Genomic DNA, 14110 nt, shown 5'->3' on the forward strand with positions numbered 1-14110 from the left:
CCCAATTGCAGATAAAGTTACAGCAAATTTGTTTGGAGGAAGAGCTGCTGAGGCCTGCCGTCCCTGGGGCAATAACAGCCTTGTCTTGCAGGGGCCGTGGGGAGAGCTGGCTGCAGCAAGAGAACAGAACCCAACACCGCTCGGCTCCACAATGGCCTCAACTCTCCAGGAGGGGAAAGCAAAGGAAGAGGAAGGGAGGGAGAGATAAAGAGGAGCATGGACGGATGGACAGATAGAAGGGAGAGATGCTCAGCTTGCAGGTGTGGAGAGAGGAAGCAGACGCTTAACCCCGAGACAGGCACAGAGAGACACCGAGACCCACCCACACACACACACACACACACACACACACACACACACACACACACACACACACACACACACACACACACACACACAAACACACACCCCACCCATCATGCAGGACAGGAGGTAACTCCAGTCCCGTCCATTGTGCCAACGCCTCAGGCAAAGCTGCCACGGTGGCTGATTCACTGTCGGGATGGGTTGGTGACAGCAGTGTGGGTGTGAGAGAGGGAGACAGAGAGAAAGGCTGCATGTGAGACTATGTGATATCTCTCTTTCTCTCACATACACACAAAACACACACAACATACACACTAATCACAGCTGGCACTAATGGGTGATGTGTACATGCGACTGGCATTGCAGAGTTGTGAGAGAGGAGAGGAAGAGCCCATGAAGAAAAATTCTCAGCAGTTTTCTGACAGGAATTTTGTGAAGTGACACTGTTTAACAACTGCATTTTGATGCTACCGCTGCCTCTGTGAAAACAAAAAGAAAATGTGAGCACACTTAAATTCCCCCCGAGGCTCCCTTGGCAGTTAAGAAGTGCACACATTTGTAAGTTTAGAGGTTGAATTGCCCACAACTCCACCTCTGTAGCTATAGTGGTGTTAGAAAGTTAAGTGTAACATCTGTCTAGAAAGACAGCCAGACAGGAACACACGTGCACATGTGAACAGACACACATGCTCATAATCACACACAGCCGTACACCTTCATGAACGCACCACCTTGGCCAGATGGCCCCCCATAAAAACCCACTTAAAGAGATGAGCGAAGTGATTAAGAGGCCTCTCAAAGTGAGGGAGAAATGAGAGAGGGATGAAGAAATGGAAGGGAGGGGAGGGGAGGGAGTACCTGTGTGGAGCGGAGGCCCTAAATACTCTGATGCTTTTAGCTAAGTGCATACTCCTATGATAACAGACTCCCAAAAGAGCCAGGGAGGGGGGGGGGCACAATGACACCTAAATTTCAGACTTTTCATAAACTATAAAACCCTCCGTCCTTGGCCTAGATACGTCCTTTATCTTTTATCCTTTATACTTTGAATTTAAGTGAGTACAATGAGAATATGAATTGTTGGCACTGTGACTCAGAAATGGATGTACCTTACACTGTGTGTTCAAAAAGGGTTAAGAGCGATGCAAGGCAAGCATGAGTGTGTGTGTGTGAGTGAGTGTGTGTGTGTGTGTGTGTGTGTGTGTGTGTGTGTGTGTGTGTGTGTGTGTGTGTGTGTGTGTGTGTGTGTGTGTGTGTGTGTGTGTGTGTGTGTGTGCTGATACCGAAGCTGTCCAAGGCTGCATTTCTCTCTCTTCTTATTAACCATGTAGATTGACAATTCTGAAGTGACCTTATTTTCTAGAAATTCCTTGACATTTTTTTTTGTCTGACATTTTCATTTATTTCTTAAAGATGAAGGGACAAAGGCGCGTGTCCGGCTCAGCCTTACATGGGAGAATATCTAAGCTGTCACACACTCACCAAGCCAGCGTGCACACACACACTCACACACACTCACACACACACGCTGCAGTGGGGAAATGTTAACTGATCAATACCATGTCTCCTCTGAACCATGTCTTGTGATGACACTGTGACCTGCCGAACAAACACACATAGCCTCTGCAGGGATAAAACTAGTGTCAGACAGCCAAATGCTGCTAATGTCTAATGTCTGCTGCTGTGCCCCCTCAGTAAAGAGCCGGGGCGGGGCGGGTCCACCTGTCCTGTAGCTACTTAAGTCAGGACACTAAACCAGACAGGATTAAATGCCTGCACTGTCATCTTCAGGGTAGGAACCTCTGTGCAGCCACTCTCCACCCTGCAGGAGAATGTCTCATTCTGATAGCTCTGCTGTCCAATTACACTTCACCTTTTAATACCAGACACAGATGACAGGACAGAGAGAGACAGGGCGGAGGGAGAAAAAGAAAGAGAAAAGGAGAAGAGAGAAAGACACATCTAATTTCAGAAACAGCCACTGTCACACATCAGTGGATCGTAGCTGCTTTTTATGTCAGATGTTATTTGACAAAGTGTTTAGGCGTTTTAAGCAACTGTGTCAAAACAGACACTTATCTTTCAAACGTGTGCATTCAGGGTTAATTCACAGCCAGAAAAAAAAACTTGAATCAAAAATGTCATTGCTAGAGCTGGCTAGATGAGTGTATGGGTAACTGTCTCTAGTGGGGGTTACAGTGTGGTAATGTACTTGAGACATCAACAATCTCTCATGCTAGAGAGCGCAATTACTAGTCAAGGATTTGTACTTTCAAAGCAAAAATGGTCCTATAGCCTCTGAACATGTTGCTCCTGCTGCATGTGTTTTCACATGAACTGATGAAATAGTTTGATCAGTTTAATGTGTCACTTTATATTTAAAACTATTTTTGACCATTAATTGTTGCATGGTTCAGTCAAAGGAAAACTAGATTTTAGTTTTTTGAGATACTTGCCTCCAAAACATTATGGATTTGAAGTGAAATTTCAAATAAAACAAAATCACCTGTTTCAGTTCTTCCTCTCCACCAACTGTGCAAGTTTGGGTTTGATGAAAAACAATAGAAGCACCTTTACCTACCACAAAAGCACAGATGCTCCTCTGGGGAGACTCCCATTCGAAGCAGCTGTTGATGTAGCAGCCTGTGTTGATCAGGAACATGATGCAGCGCCTAACTCTGTTGAAATTGCGTAACAGCAGCTAGAAGAAGACATAAAAACAAGGTAAAAAAAATAAAAATAAAGGGCAGTTACAACTGGAAACATGCTGTAGGAAAAAATAACTTTGTGGTGTCATAAAGAAGATATGTGCATCATTGTAAGATCAGTTACAGCAGAAAAATAGAGAAGCTGTAAATAGAAGTTAGGCTGCTGCTCTGTGAATTACTAATGAGATTAATGATGAAACTTTGATGGATAGCTTAGAATAATCTGTAACTTTAACAAACTGTTGTTAAATGACAAATGAAACTGAGCTGCACACAAACTCAAAAGACAAGGTACACATGAGGAAGACTATTTGTTAAGACCATATTCATATTAAAGTCTGAATCATCATAATTTAGTACAGTGGTATGATAAACTTAAAACCAGGTTTAAAAAAGACTGACTGTCAGTTAATCCTAATATGGAGCTTTCAAACCCCACTGTGTCTCATTCTTCTGTCACGTTGGAAAGTTAACTAGAGTGCTAAGTTTTACAACTTAAGATTTGCAGCTCTGACCTCACTTTGGCTTCTACATTACCACATTACATCAGTGAGGACACCATGTTTTCCTTTTTTAGATAGCTAAATATGGATGTGGATCAGCGTAGAGAACAAACGACCACTTAAGAGTCTGACAAGCTGACTCACCGTGTTTCTTTAAGTCTACTTTCACAGTGATAAAGTTAAGTACAATAATAACAGTTTCCAGCACAGTCCCTGGATTCTCCTCCCTGAGGGTTCTCCGTGCATTTGGCCAGATACGGGAGGGAGCTGGCAAACTGCTGTCCTCCCCCTGGGCTGCCAACCATTCAGGGAATAGCATAACAGCAGTGCAGAACGCAAACCACCCAATCAGGTCACCACTTGGAAAAAGTGCTCCCAAAGGACACACTGTCTCTGCAGATCGCTGTTCAGAAAAATTCTAGGCCATTATTCTACTCTTTGAAAAATTGTGTTGCGTTTGAATGTGTGTAAACTGTGGCGATACAGTATGTGTTTGATGCACAACAGCAGCGTCTATTGTCTGTACTGTAAACACGTGTGTTTCCAGATTGATTTGCATGTGGTTAGAGGTGGCTTGGATGCTTTGATGTTAGATGAGAGGAGGATTCCTCCCTCTCTATGTATAATTATGAGAAGCTTTTTGTTGCCAAACTGCGGATGACGGTATGGTGTCCTGCTGGGGACACATAGACCCCGAGGACAGGAAGACTGTGAATCATCCATTTCCACGTTCCTCAGCGCATGCACTTGATGTACATGCTGTACTCTTCTTGGCTCATTATTGCCATAACTGAGTGGATAAGAATATTTCATTTTCCATGAATTATTTCAGAGTGCCTTTAGTTATTCCTTAAAACCACTTAGAAAATGGCAAAGTCGTTTATTCAGTCAAATGTCATAATTACAATTAAATGGTTTTGTTTGGCAGGCGGGCAGCTCATGTGTTTTGTTTTTTTCATTTCTTTTCCGAGTGTGTGTCTGCACACTAAGCAGCAAGCATCAGCAGGGGAGCTGCTCCCACACAAAAGAGCCCTCACGGGGCAAACCCTCCAAAGCAGCCAGTGACATCATCATTGCGAGACGCTGACATGGGTCATCTCGATGAGTCAGAGGTGAAATGGAGATGAAAAAAGGATTCTGCACTTGGGAGAAAAGTGTGGACTTGGCTGAGACAGAGAGGGCAGAAACAGTGAGGAAAGAAGGGAATGGATGGAGGGGCTGACAAAAGGGAGTTACGGGAGCTGGTGTGAACGTTGGGCTCTGCTCGAGCACAGAGCAGCATTGACTGCTGAGCCCAAACGGTCACTCATATGACACGTCTGATGCAGGCCAACCCCTACCATTCAGCTCTTTGTGGTGCCGCCACACTGAGCGGCGTGACAATGAAGTGCAAAGCAGCAGTGGCAAAGAGGGCCAACTATAAGGATGGCCAATCTACTTATGCACCCCAGAGCTGACAGCTTGACATTTCTATTCACCACTCAGAGTGGATGTGAGGAGGGAGACGAGAAAAGGGAGAGAACAGGGAGGGAGAAAAAAAAGAAACAAATGCTGTTTTTCTTTCAATCATCCTGTTGTATCTTGCAAGCACAGTTGTAGTAGTTTACAAGATGCCACTCTCCGGGGTTGTTGGTTTTGCTTCAGACAGTTAAGGAGAATAGCTTGTGCGCAGGTGGACACAGATAAAAATGAGGCAGAGAAGCAGAAGATAAGTGTTGGCTGCTGATGTACCTGTTTGGACACTTTAGGCTCCTCCTCAATATACTTCTGCTCAATGGGAATCAACGTCCTGAGACCAGCCTTCACCTGGGGGAGGAAGGGCGCACACACAGCTTCATGAGCAGGAAAAGGTGAGAGTGAAACACACTGAGATCAAATAGTGCAGATAAACAAAATGCCAGGGTGCCAAAGATGCATTAGTGAACACCTAAATTTGAATCATTTTAACGTTTTGTAACAATGAAGCACATGCATAAAGCGTGCCCCATGTCAGAGGCTAGAAAGAGCACGAGAGAAAGCTGTAAGATGGCCGCTGTAGGACACACACAGCGATAGTGAATGGGCGAACAAAGGCTGTTGAGAGGGAGTCTTCGATAATTAAAGCCAAAACGAGGACGAGGGACAAGGGACGTGGGATGAGATGGAAGCGAGGGAGGGGGGACAAACAGAATAAAGACAACAGCAGTGTAGCGGGGGATTCTGAGAGAACAAGAGAGGGATAGAGAGGGAGGATAATGGGGGGTGAGGGGCAAAATAAAAAAAAATCATTGGGGAGAATCAAAAAAGCAAAAGAAAGACTTACAGCATTAAAAATCACGTCTATTTCGAGAAAGATGACCCCTTTTGTTGGCCCTGTCAGCTCCTTGCTTTTCAAGGCGTAGGCTTTGCGTTCTCCATTTTGGATCTGTGGGAGAGGGACATGACAGGCGTCTGTCTGGCAATACCCGGCTGAATCGGCTCTCCGGGCCACCTTTGAACCCCAGCTGCTGGCGCTGACAGGGAACCCAAAACAACTGTGGCAACTCTGACAAGTACCTGTTCATTACCCAGCGCAGCTCGGCTCTGTCAAACAGAAATTAACTATCCTGGGGAATCACACTGTACAGCAGAGCATGGATATATTACTCTCACAGCTCTTTCACAGGCTTCTATATTTTTCAAACATATATCTAACTCCATTTTTTTCTGGATCGCAACGTTCAAGCTTTCAATCAGTGTCTTTTTCATATCATCTCTTATCCCCTCACTTTCTTTTTCCTCACCTATCAATCTTTAGTTTTTTCTTAGCTTCACTTCCGTTTCTCTCTGTCCTGTCATTGCTTTCTTTTTGTGAAACAACAGCCTAAACTGTGTAGTTGCAAAAATAACCTCTGCTTTTTATATCTTTCACTGCATGCTTTCATTCTTTCTGTTCCGCTATGTTCGTTCTATTATCCCCAAAGGAAAAGAAGCACACACAGAAATCTGCCTTTGACTTACATTTAGTAAAGGGATAGCCACTTTTCCCAGGAAGTCTGCACTCCTGTCTCGATCCTCGTCGTAAACAGTGACCTCGAGTACTGAGTGGATGTCCTTGACGTTACTAGACCACACACAAAGACAAAACCAATGACAAAGAAATACGAAAATATGAGCTACATACAGGAACGGTGAGGGAGCTATCGCATCCTGCACAAGCCTCTATAAATATTCAAGAGACACAAAAAACACCTTTTTACTGAACACTCTCACTTACATTAACATAAATGTTTTAGAATAACTATCAAAGTGCTTTATGTGATATTGCACTACTTTCCTGCCTGAGCTAAGTGGAACTTAATTCTGAAGCTCAAACGTGTCATCTTTTGAAAACTAGGCTAGAAAGAAGATTGCTCATGTTATGTATAGAAAGGAGGCTATGAGAAAGACGTGCACTCAAAGAATGACTAAATTAACTCGTCCCATTGCTGGGAATTCACGAGTGGAATGAAACTGCACAATATACAGAAGATATTATGGAGAAGAGGAACTACATGACAGTTAACTTCAGCCTCAGTATAAAAATATATCTGAAAATATCAGTTCACTCTGAAAATAAGGGAACTATACAAGCCCTTTTTTATTTCATATCAGTGATTTGCTGCATCCTTTTTTTCTAGATACCCATTTTATTTCATTTAATGTATTAAAGTGACTTAATATTTCCTACATTTTTTAAATATATTTGAATACAGGCACGCTTTTATGAGGAGCATTACTAGTTATCATTTCTCAATGCTCACAATAGTCAGAATTTATTTCATATGAATTCTCCCACTTAAATAAAGAATTGAAATTGATTAATGATTGCTTTGTGCGTACTGTTCAAGCCACTTACAAAGTGAAGACCTTGTTCCACTCTGGGTTGAGGTTTTTGTACACAGTGTGCGTCTGCAGCCGATCGTTACTCAGCTCCACTACGCAGAATGGATCACTCTTACCTGCCAAACACAAAAAAGACATTCCCTCTTTTTAAAAATGGAACATAAATACAGGAGATAATTAACCTCTGTTAGCTTCAGGTTGCACTCAGGGAATAAATAAACTTTAAGTTTTTATGAGAGCTTTTTGTTTCTTTTCCATCTTTTCTTTTATTCAGTCAGAAAGTTCATGGTATTCTTTCCTTATATTACAAAACAGCTTCAATGCCATGAACATGCACTTAGAGTATATTACAGTGTATTTTTGTTCCATTTGGTTTGAATCATAAAACAGTTTATCAGTGGAAAAGCTGCAGCCGTTTCTGTCAACAGCCCGGGAACATGGACAACCAGTAGATAAGCTCCAGGACAGCTCTGCCCTGGGCCGGCACCAGGAGGAGGCGAGAGGGTGAAAAGAGAGAGGAGACTTTTAAAAAAGGATGGTACGGAGAAAGGCAGAGGAGGATGTGGCTCAGAAGACCGTTCAGAGTGGAGGATGAAGGCAGGGGTGCGAGACAAACCATGGTTTGTGATTAGTGCAAAGAGGAGGCAAGAAATATGAAGTGATGAAGTACGATAGAAAAAACTCATCTTGATCATAATTTCTCATCTAATAAAAATCTATCTCAGGTGTAAATTAAAGGAAAATCTCTGCTGAACATTTTCAAACCAGCAGCAACACTTGTTTAATAAAAACAACACATAGAATTCTATGGGAATACAAGAAACTCAAATGGTACAAAATATAGATTCATCTCTGAAATAAATCATTTTAAAAACTCAACCATAACACGTGAAATTATTTGAGTGGCCTGTCACTCACAAGATAAAACTTTAATACACCGTGAGAACTTTTAGCACCCTTCAATGTTATTGAACATAAATATGATATATGGTTCACTATAAATCATATTCAGTAATACTAATTCACTCCAACAAAACTTTCAATTCAGGATTTACAACAGTTATGTAACCAGGCAGAGAGGAAGAGAGACTACAGAGAGAAACAAACATAATCACAGAATTATTTCCTCCTCTTGAGAATAGAATACTGTACTATAATAATCAAACCCAGTAGTGTCCTATATATTCTCTATTTGTTTACTAACATCTCACATTTCAGTTTTCTTTGTACACAGAAAGGAGTGAGACCAGCTCCCCATGCCTGCCAGCCCACCTCCCTTCGTCTGCCGCGAAATGAACTAAAAACAACAAAACTCTTAATGCCGGCTTTGATCATTATTTTTTATTAAAACTGTTGGGAGCCGCTGCGCTGTTTGTTCAAGCTTATCACTTGAAAAGGCTGGGTCAGGAAGTTAAAAAAATATGTCCCACATGCTTTCTCATAGAAAATACTGACAGTATTGAAATATTAGTAAGGCTGTAGTGTTGCATAATAAGACCCAATAAAGTTGGGATTGAGTTCAGACCCCCTGCCACTTTGTGTTTGTGCTTGTGTGCTACCGTCTGTGTGTGTGTCACAGGAAAAGAGTGTGTGTGTGTGTGTGTGTGTGTGTGTGTGTGTGTGTGTGTGTGTGTGTGTGTGTGTGTGTGTGTGTGTGTGTGTGTGTGTGTGTGTGTGTGTGTGTGTGTGTGTGTGCCTGTGTGTGTATGTGTGTGTGTGTGTGTCATTGATTGGTGTGATTTTCTTCAAATGTTGTGACAAGGGCAGGACATTTAGTGGGTGTGCAAAGTAAATGTCACTGTGATCAATGCTGAGCCGTAGGTGTTGCCTTTCATATCTGTTTGTGGCGCTCTATTGATGTCGAGTGTTTGAAGTGGATATTGACAGCTGTGACTCCTACGACAGAAAACAGGATACATTAAAATAGAAAAAAAAGACAATGGACTCAAAAAGCTGCTGTCCAATGCATCTTCATCTCTTTTGTCAACTATATATACTATTTGCATAACACACAAAGTAAAATATGTTAGAATATTAATCTTTTGGTGGATTTATCTAAAAAAAAAAAAAAATAGAAATAAAACTGTAAACTAATAAAAATAATGTGTTTTGAAGCACATTCACATCAACATTTTCAGACCAGTTAATATTTGAAATTGTCTGTAATTACGCCTCAGCTTCCATAGCATGATGATCATGATGTTGTCCCCATAAACCAGGTCTGATGAAATTTAAATGCAATCACCCAAATTAGGAGATGGAAATTATTTCTGCGGAACCCGACCCTCCCCCATTTTCTCTCTAATATTCCGTTTTTAATGACATGGCAGGCTGTGTTGCCGCAGAGAGCCAGTTGTCATTGGTGATGAACTTTCACCTTATTGGCCGCCAGCACCAGAGGCGGCTGTCTTAACCAATTACACGCTCAGGTTTGAGCGCCACTCACAGATCATCCAGGTAATGTCCGAGCAAAGCTCCTCCCCCCTCTGGGTCCTGTCTCTGCGATGCCGGAAGATGGTTTTCAGCGAGGAGCGGGCTCAAACTCATTTCAGGGCGCCCTGAGATAAGTGTGGAGGATGAATACAGCACAGAGACGAGGGAGCGTGCTGTAATTGCCTCGCAGGAAACTTGGAGTTAGCAAGGAATTTGAGGTTAGAGAGGGAACACATACACTGGTCCTGAATAATCAAAATTAATTATAAGTCAGACTTTAAAATGTAAATCAATCATGTTTCTGTTGCACTTATTTTCCACTTCTTCATCTCCGTAATAAGCTGCACAAGATTATCTACAGGACACCTCCATGTGTCAAGTGATGGAAAATCTACATTAACTGACAGGTTTTGTTTGGATATTGAAAAAGAACTGTGCCTGTACACACTGTGGTGTTGTTACTAGAGTTCTGTGTGTATGTGTGAGTGTGTGTGTGCGTGTGTGCTTGCATCTATGTGTGTCTCCTGTGAAATGTTCTTACAGTATAGCATCCACTCAGAGGGACAAGAGCTGGCAGACAAAAGGGATTGTTGGTTTTAGAGACTATTTTCAGTTATCCTACTCGGGCTGGAGAGGAGCTACTCCACAAAAACACTTCAATTAGAGAGAGAGAGGGATGGTCAGAGAGGAGAGAGGGAGGAGGAGGAGGGTAAAAAGACAGAAGAGCAGACTTGTAGCGTGAATGGAACAGAGATGGTGAACTCTCCCTCTCTGGCTGACCTGCGCTCTCCCTCTCCCTCTGGCTGTCTGTTTGTCTGTCCGTCTGTTTTTCCTCTCACCTTGCTCCTGACCCTCTCTTGGTCCCGGCTGTTAAAATAGGGTGTTCATGTGGTGAGGGCTCTTATGTGGCTCTTACAGAGCTATTGTTTCTGCCAGTGACACACACGCACACACACACGCACGCACGCACGCACGCACGCACGCACGCACGCACGCACGCACGCACGCACACACACACACACACACACACACACACACACACACACATTCTCTTTCCCTCTCTCACACAGCATCAGACTGAAAACAGAAATAGGCCATCTAGAAACAGCTGCCTGTCTGCTACCTGTGTATCCTTTTACCATACTGTGTGTAAAGGGAAGAATCGGCTGAAGTTGCTGTTGTTTTTGTTTTTTCTTATTGGAAAATGTGTTTAGAAATTGAACTGCCTGTGAAATTTGACATCTTTTTCCTTTGCCAGTAAGAAATAATAAAATAACACACACACCCAAAACCATGTTTTTCTGCTTTTTCCATGTCTACTCCTACATGAATAAATAAGTCCCATGTAATAACATCTTTAACTGTATTGTTTTTTCCATGTGAAAGCAAAATCCCATAAAATTAAACAATTTTTTAGTCTGAATAAAACCTTAATGTGTCGCAGTGTCAAAACATTGTCAAAAATGATACACAAGCAAACACAAAGCCTACAAAAGGGAGAGATAGAATTTAACTTCCTGATTACTGTCTGTGGCCTTTCTATGCAAACATGCCTTCATAGGATATATCATGTGTTTTCTGCAGAATGAACACCGTCTCAGAATCACTACGCTGTGAAAACCTTGCTCTGAATAGACCGCAGATTTCCCCTGTTTTACTCTTTTAGGTTTTTTGTTTCAGAGCTCCATGAAGTTCAGTCTGAATGATGAGCTCTACAACGAGGTCACAGAGCAAATTTCTGCTCAAAGTGAAATACAAGAGCCAGAGAGCCATTAGCCGTGCACTTCGGCTGCTCCGGTCGCTCCACGCAATAACCCAAATCAACCGGCTCCACTCTGTATTTGCTAATGGGACTGTTTCAAATGAGTAAAAACTCCAGACACTCTCTCTCCCTTACACACATATACACTCAGACAGACTAAGACACACACATTTCCTTCTCTCTCAACTAGATAATACAGAGTGAAAAACTAGGCCTGTCCACTGTAGACCTAATTAAAAGTAAGAATTAATGGAGAATGGAGGACTCGGAGAGAGCAGGCAGAGGAGTAGCAGGAGGAGGGAGGAGGAAGAGAGATTTGTTGGTTCAAATATGTACTTTTTCTCTTTTATTCAAATGAGCACCCTGCATGTTTTTCTAAAAGTGCAGGGACAAATTCAGCATCCTGTAAAAAGTAGACTTTATCTACCCGAGTTTTCTCACAGAGTATTATATCTTACACCAAAAGAACATCCTGACTTCATCTTTTGTTAGATTTATAGCAGATTACAGGTAAAAGCACTGCATGGAGAGTTTAAAATCCAAAAGCTGAAATGAATAAAGTTATTTAACACAGAAAATACTGAAATATGAGAACACACTTGGATTAAAGTTACAGAAATAACATCATGTCATCAAATTATGTTGAAGTTTGAGAATATATGAGCGTAAATGGAAAAATGAAGCAAAAAAGAATAAGTGGACGAGAACTGCCAGTTGTGTTTTTTGAACTTGAGGCCACTGTCTTACCTGTGACATCGGCTGCCATCAGTCCCTCAGCCCTGATCACTTTCACCTGCACCACGCCGACATCTTTCAGGTTGTGGAATGATCTCCACATGCTCTGAAACATTACAGGAACAGGGGTAAAAGGTCAGGGAGGACGGCAGATTAGCATTAAAGAGAAAGTCAGGTCAATAGCCTGACATTTCATTAAGAGAGAAAAGGGTACAATATGTCCTTTAGCAGTCCTTATTTGAAAATGTAGAGCTGGCATTTATAGTCAAGTCTAACAGGGGACAAATGGCCAAATTTAATTTCACTTAATAGCTGAATAAAACTTTGAACTTTTTAGATAAAAAATGGAACTTCTCTGATTTTAGAAAAGATCAGACTTATGTTTTTTTAAAGTTTAAGTAAAAACCAACAGAACACAGGCAAAGAAACCAAGAATTTAAGTCATTTGGACATGGTTTACACAAAATCATCAGGGTATCAAAATCCTGTGGATATCAGCCCTCATACAATCAGTCCATTTCAGTGAATACAGCACAAAATAAAAAGTTCTCTTTACATGCAGCCACAGTCAAGAATCAGAAACTTCTAAATCATTCTCCAAACATTGTAAACCTTTTTCTGTTGCATAGTGACAAGACTCACTCAAGGTCTCTGAGCCATAAGCCCTATACTGCTGCAACCTGAGGATGTGTTTTTGTGACTTCTCCATTTTCTTGTATTTGCATTGGGTTTTGTTGATAGAACGTGTTTCGATGTGGTTAAGACATCATATTTCTTTGCATGAATGGAGTTTTGCTATTATTCTCATGAACTGTCAATTTTTTAAGTGCTGATCTGCAGACTGGTGCACAACATGGAGTGAATGCTTTAATTAAAAACTCTGGCTGGTGTTTACATCTTTCAGTCACTTCATGAATTACTTGCTCCTTCTGCTTTATCACTTGTAATAAAAGAGAGGTGTCAAGAGGGTGCGTGAATAGCAACAGTTGTATCAGCAGAACAAGTTAAATTAATGCAGTGTGAATTGAACTTTTTCTTAAAACTTTAAACTCTGCATATAAATATTAGAGAAAAAATGTGTGAGGGGGAGATATGTGAGGCACTAAAGCTTGGTATTTGTTTATCTTAATTTTATCATTCAAGAGTCAATGTAGGGCTTAACATCCACCATCAATACTTGTGTTAGTTTGCTTAATTGAGGCCAAAAGGAGAGTACTTAAACAGGTCTTTGTCTTGTAATACAATAATAGAGATGTTGTGGCGAGTGAACATGTTCAGTGAAGTGTGACTGGCAGTGATATCATAGTCAGAGACAAACACACACAAACTGACCTCCACACACAGCTCAGTACACAAATTATCTAAATAAGAGTCACAAGCACACCAAGTTGAGAATATTAACCATCTGTTGGTAAATAAAGATTTACATATACATACAGCAGCTTTGAGGCATTCTGATTGGTTGTAATGACACAGGAGGTACAGCTTGTGCACTGTTTCAATAACCATGAGGGGGAATGATGACTGGGTTCAAATGAGTCTTAATCCTAAAGAATAAAAGGAGACCTGTAGTGATCAACAGCAAGGAAATGAAGTGTAAGCACACACTAAGAGACACACACATTAACACAATCATAAACTCATGCTTTTGTTCACACCCAGGTACTCAGGTATAAACACATGCATGGAAAACCTTCACTGAGGCCAAATTGAGTAGCATGTCGGCGTGTCTTAAAAGCAGAGTGAAAATGCACTTCACTTCAATTTATTTCTCTCTCTCTGGCAATAACCCCTTCCATCCCCACAGGAGTAATTATAAT

The 14110-nt window shown here is 41.7% G+C and overlaps 1 protein-coding gene across 5 annotated transcripts in view; it reads right to left on the reverse strand.

The window, feature by feature from the left end:
• Positions 1-14110, reverse strand: part of mctp1a (multiple C2 domains, transmembrane 1a) — a 152735-nt gene that overhangs the window by 42566 nt on the left and 96059 nt on the right. For all 5 annotated transcript variants that reach the window (XM_074670737.1, XM_074670736.1, XM_074670740.1 and 2 more), the window contains 6 exons: positions 12303-12396; positions 7374-7476; positions 6497-6599; positions 5820-5921; positions 5249-5323; positions 2888-3007 (listed from right to left, as the gene is read on the reverse strand). In XM_074670737.1, coding sequence (XP_074526838.1) covers positions 2888-3007; positions 5249-5323; positions 5820-5921; positions 6497-6599; positions 7374-7476; positions 12303-12396 — 597 coding nt within the window. The remainder of the gene's footprint in view (positions 1-2887; positions 3008-5248; positions 5324-5819; positions 5922-6496; positions 6600-7373; positions 7477-12302; positions 12397-14110) is intronic.

The sequence above is a fragment of the Halichoeres trimaculatus genome, unplaced genomic scaffold, assembly GCF_033239565.1.
Source record: "Halichoeres trimaculatus isolate MK-OKI-2021-1 unplaced genomic scaffold, fHalTri1.1 fHalTri1_scaffold_5, whole genome shotgun sequence".
Classification (NCBI taxonomy): Eukaryota; Metazoa; Chordata; class Actinopteri; order Labriformes; family Labridae; genus Halichoeres; species Halichoeres trimaculatus.